The following is a 5468-nucleotide window of genomic DNA, read 5'->3' as shown; positions in this document are numbered from 1 at the left end:
CAAAAGCTAACAAGTGATTACTAATTAACTAGGTGTGTTGCCCGCACTGGCGGGCTTAATAATTTTACAAAAAAATTGCAACTAAATATATTATCAATTTAAAAACCATTAAATCAATTATTTTCTTGCTTTTTGAAATATTTAATATTTAATTAAATAATAAAAATTTTATATACCATATTTTGTTTACTTTAATAAAATATCTTTTACTAAAACAAACTTGAAAACCTTCATATATACATAAAAATATATATACAGAGATTTATATTTATTTTAAAAATATTATAATGTGAAATATTTTTTGGATAACATAATATATTTTAAAACTTAAATATTTTAATTTTTCAATCTATTTTTAAAATATATTAAAATATATTATCTTCGGATAACAAAAAATATATAAGATATGACAAAAAAATAGAATAATATAAAAGACTTATATTTTTATTTTTAAAATAAATTTAATGTTTAGATAACTTTTATTATATCAATTTTAATGAATTATCTGATTTAATAAAATTAAAATTCTCTTTGAATTTTTAAATCTATTTTTAAAATATATTAAAATATATTATCTTCGGATAACAACACAAAATATATAAGAATTATATTTTTATTTTTAAAGTACATTTAATGTTTAGTTAACTTTTATTGTATCAATTGTAATAAATTATCTGATTTAATAAATTTAAAATTCGTTTTTATATATGGCTATTTTTTTATAATATTAATTTATAATCAATAATATAATCTAAAAATAAATTTAATCATTCATTAAGGGTAACAATGACTTTAACTACTCCAACTTTTAACGTGATAGCTCGAATGCGAAAAATTACTTACCAAATAATAGTATAGATTTCAGCAAAAACTATAATTATTAATAATTAAGAGCAATATGCGTTATTAGAAGTACAGGAACAACATTCGCATCTCACACGACACATACTATAAAATTAATTTAGATACTATTAGAAAATCAGAATTAATGCTTATTCGACTTTACGCTACTAAATTAAAATCTCGAAAAAGTTTATGAAGTAATTATGAGAGATTCCCAAATTAACCCCATAGTTTTAGGAATCAAGCGAGGGAGTCCAAGCACCAGCAATAGTAGTCGGAGCGAGAGATGGAGAGCATTTCATTAGGAGACATCCTTTCGACCTCGCTCTGCCTCCAAGCCACTTGATTGCTACGGTTCTGCACGTCGGCTGGTAAAGGATATGCTTCAATCTTATGTTTCTGATATCTCATTCTCGTGTAAAGCCTCATCGTCGCTACACAATCTTCGTATGGGTCTTGTATCCCAACATGAATATCATACCTATAAGCACATCAATACCATCCTTAATATATATTGTTGTACATTAGATAATGGGTATAATTAATTGATCTCAAGTGTTTGAGATTACTTCTACGGTGTGTAGAAACGAACACAGATTATATGGAACATATGATATTATTAGGCATACACACTCATCCCTAAAGTTTTACATACAAAACAATGGTATACTAGTTGAACTGTTTGTAATTGATAGGAAATCAAATGAAATAAACAGGTTGATGTAGTCAACTTGGCGATAAAAATTACGCTAGTAAGCATCTCATGTAAATTAAAAATCTCCAACTATGTAAGTTCTTTTTGTTTTTGTTAGAAAATGGTATATATTATATAACATATGAATCTTTTCACGTTTTGAATCCCTTCCTTTTAGCTTTAAGCCCATACAAAGCATCAATACCCATACATCACCAAAAAATTAATGGATAGTACATGATACACTTATGTATCAATACACGTAAAGCATGCATATATCTATATTCATTTTCCAAATTAATGTTATATTCGAAAGTAGTATTACAGAAACAAAAGTAGATATATTACCCGAGATAGGCTTGGGTTAAGTACTTGAGAGAATTGCTCAGCTTGCTTGTTTTCATCAACGGAGGATATTTTGCAGTATCCCTACATACACCAATATATAAAAATGATATTAGAAATTCACGTTAATTATAAAACAACTCACATAAACCTGGGTTATGTTGCCAGAAACCAAGTAACACTATAAGGAATCTAGTTATATATATGTGTCCTCTTTACTTTTCTTCTTTATAGAAATGTCACCTCATCATGGAAGAAGGATATTCAAGTTGAAGGCGGTCAGGATCGTGATCCAGCCCATGTCCCACGAGAATCCTCCCTTTCCCACCTCTTGGACGAATCTTCCACATGGGTTCTCCATTACAAAGAAATTCTTGAATCTTTCTTTGTGCATGTTTCAACGGCATTGCGTCCCTCAGATTCTCTGGACGTATACCAGTCGTCTCGTACCTATAGTTCGTCACGACCATTGACGGTTTCACGTACGTATGGAACACAACGTTGTCGTTCTCATCCGTTATGCAAACCCTTGCGCATACATCCAACGACCCGTCGCTTCCTCCTCCTACCATCTTGCAAGAGAGTGCAACCATTTTTGGAGACCGTGATGACGTGTAGTCGATCATGACTTTATCTCTTAGGCCTAAGGCTGCCATACGAGTCGTCAATCCCTGAAAAAAGACAAATCATATGATATTATATTATTTATATAAGAATTTTTTTTTCATGCGGTCAATTTACAAGTTTAGTTACGCAAATATGAGAAGAGGAGTATTGAGATAAGGACATTAATACGATTACGTACAGCATTGACGCTCGAAAATTGACATCTCTCTTGATGAATCCTACGAGCGTTAGGGCTTTCGAGGATCATCATGCAGAATCTGCATCCGCGAAGGCTAAAAATATTCTTGCATTCTTGTTTTGGCAATGGTCCTATTGACATTACACAATTAAAAATTAACATACAAATGCATAGCGTATATATAAAACTATATGTCACTCTTTATATAGAGCTTCTTGTTTACCTATGAGATGTTCGCGGAGGGACTCAAAAGATCGGCAATGTTTCTTGCAAACTCCACAAGTAGGCTCATGACCGGAGTGATAAGAGATCTTCATGTGTTCCACCAAATGTTCCATTTTGTTGAATTGCCTATAACAAGCTGCGCACTTGTTCCTGCACGTGTACATATATACATAAATATTTTTTTACATATATATACAAATATATTTTAGCAAAAACTTTAAATTTTAGTTTTTCATCACTTGACTACAGAATTTGGGTATGATATTGCATGCCACTCCATTGAGTTTTTCTTTGGGATTTATTTTCCAATTAAAACGCTTGATATAACACGCTTAGGATGAAAATGGTTACCTTAGGGTTTCCGATGACTCCATAGGTGATCTGTAATCCATGGTACGTATGGAATATGCAAGCAAAGAACTCAACAATTTAAGAGTGGGGAGAAGTTAAACAATTCTTCTGATGAGTTTGTTTTTTTGTATTATGCTAAGTGTGTGAAGAATGGAGAAACTGTGAGGAGGTATTTATAGTAGGAAAAGAAAAGAAAAGCTGGCCATTCTCATATATGACCTTTTAGAGTTTTGATAAGATTATTACAAAAACAGACGGACCCAAGTTGAAGCAGATGCCTTAATGTAGTGGGGTCGCTTCTCATGGTAAAAAGAATAACAATTTAATATTTCCTGTGTTTTGGACGATAGCGAAGATGCTACTAGCACAATTTCATACTATCGAGAAGACACTAAACTGTAGTACTATGCTCTTTTTTTTTTTTTTTTAAAAAACCCTATCGATTCATCTGATCGATCCCGGAAGAAACGCACTTAGTACTACAGAGTGGACTACCCCGAAAGCGTATCACACTGTCTGACCTGAGTTTGGAATACCTTCCGACTAATGCCAAATGTAGATCAATCATCTGTCATGGCCCACCATATAAACCACTTGGGCCAAAACCAGACTGGCCAAGTAGTGATAATTTAGTTCCCAGGGATAATCAAACTCAGGATTCATGTGGGTACACACCAAACCAGGGACGGTCCCAGTGTATTAGAGGGTGTGGCATATGCTCCACCCTAATTTTTTTTTGTTCATTGACATCTAGTGTTAAATTTAGTTAAGTACACTTACATATTAAGCTTCAGGTTATAGAAATGGTCAAGTGCCCCATACTTAAAACCATCTTGGATCCGCCCCTCACCAAACCCCAAAAGATTGACAGTAAGCTACCACTACTTGGTTACTACTATGCTCCTTGATTGTTCAAAATATTAAGGATACAAAAAAACTGCATCTAACGATAATCTATAAAGAAGAAAGTTCATATAATAGTGTTGCGTAAATTTTATGATCTGCTTTTTTTCCTTCATTTTTTCCCGTCATGAACAATTTAAAGCTCATCTTTATCTTATCTTAGTAGGCTGAAGATAAGGTTTACTTTTCCATAAAAGCATTGTCTTTAACCTCTGCAATATCATGCTAATGCGTATGCATGTTGGCATGATGCATTTATGCCCATAATGTAAGTTTGCGTTCCATAATTATTACTATTTATTGGTTATATATATAATCATAAATTCATAAATTTATCAAAATATTAAGTAATTTGCTTCATATAATTTAGGCGTACGAAATTAGCCAAGACACAACTACTGTAATTTACGTGTTTCAATCTTCCGGGGATTTTATAGTTTTTTTATGACCCGGGATTTTATAGTTGCACAATGGATTCCTATTCTTTATTATGTGCGTGTGCATGTGTATGAATTCATAGAAATAACCATGTATTTAATATAATAATAATAATGTTCTCTATGCAATGTAAACGCCACTAAAATAGTATGTCTCGAACACTCGAACATTGGATGATGACAAATTGTTATACATAGTTAAGCTAACAATACTATGCTAATTTATAGGATACACACACACTTAGAAGACCATCTTTTGACCGATCAATGGGCCAAAGTCTAAGATTCTAATATATAGTGTCTGATCCAAAACGATTCCAAATTCTCATAAAAAGTAGTATTCATGCAAAAAAATGTGTTAAAGAACAAAAAAAGATAATGGTCCTGTGGTATCAGACGTATATACACACATATCTCTTTTCTTGCCTAAAAAATCAACGTAAAACTTTCACTGTCTTTTTTGAAAATATTCCCTCAACACATTTCAACCATAATAATGTCCCAGTACTACAATGGTTTACTTTAAACTTCTAAGAGTTCAGTTTAAAAAAACAATATATATTCTAAGAGTTCAGTTATCTATTCATTGTTTTCTCTTTTCTCTTTGCGTTTACATTTGTAAGAAAGTGCATTTTTATTTATTGAAACCACAATATAATATTTTATGTCAATTATCCTTAATTAGCAAATTCTAAAGGCACAGTAAAACAAATGAAACATGAAGTTTCCGTTAAGTTATGATGTTTGCTAGAATTTTTTTTATTGTAAACATCATGTTATAATATGTCGATACAAACATAAATATTTGGTTTGGAACAATCCAGTCCATCAACTATTATCTTAATTATTTTTAATATTTAAACCC

The 5468-nt window shown here is 31.4% G+C and overlaps 1 protein-coding gene across 1 annotated transcript; it reads right to left on the bottom strand.

Moving 5' to 3' along the window:
* Positions 1–905: 905 nt before the first annotated feature.
* LOC106304364 (RNA exonuclease 4) lies at positions 906–3398 on the bottom strand. The gene is made up of 6 exons (XM_013740772.1): positions 3264–3398; positions 2911–3062; positions 2688–2818; positions 2126–2553; positions 1886–1966; positions 906–1324 (listed from the first exon to the last, which is right to left on the bottom strand). The coding sequence occupies exons 1-6, from the start codon at positions 3302–3304 to the stop codon at positions 1084–1086; spliced, it is 1074 nt and encodes a 357-aa protein (XP_013596226.1). The 5' UTR covers positions 3305–3398; the 3' UTR covers positions 906–1083.
* Positions 3399–5468: the final 2070 nt, after the last annotated feature.

This window comes from Brassica oleracea, chromosome C7 (genome assembly GCF_000695525.1).
Source record: "Brassica oleracea var. oleracea cultivar TO1000 chromosome C7, BOL, whole genome shotgun sequence".
Classification (NCBI taxonomy): domain Eukaryota; kingdom Viridiplantae; phylum Streptophyta; class Magnoliopsida; order Brassicales; family Brassicaceae; genus Brassica; species Brassica oleracea.
Note: the sequence above shows the minus strand (reverse complement) of the source record. Positions and strands in the feature narration are given on the sequence as shown.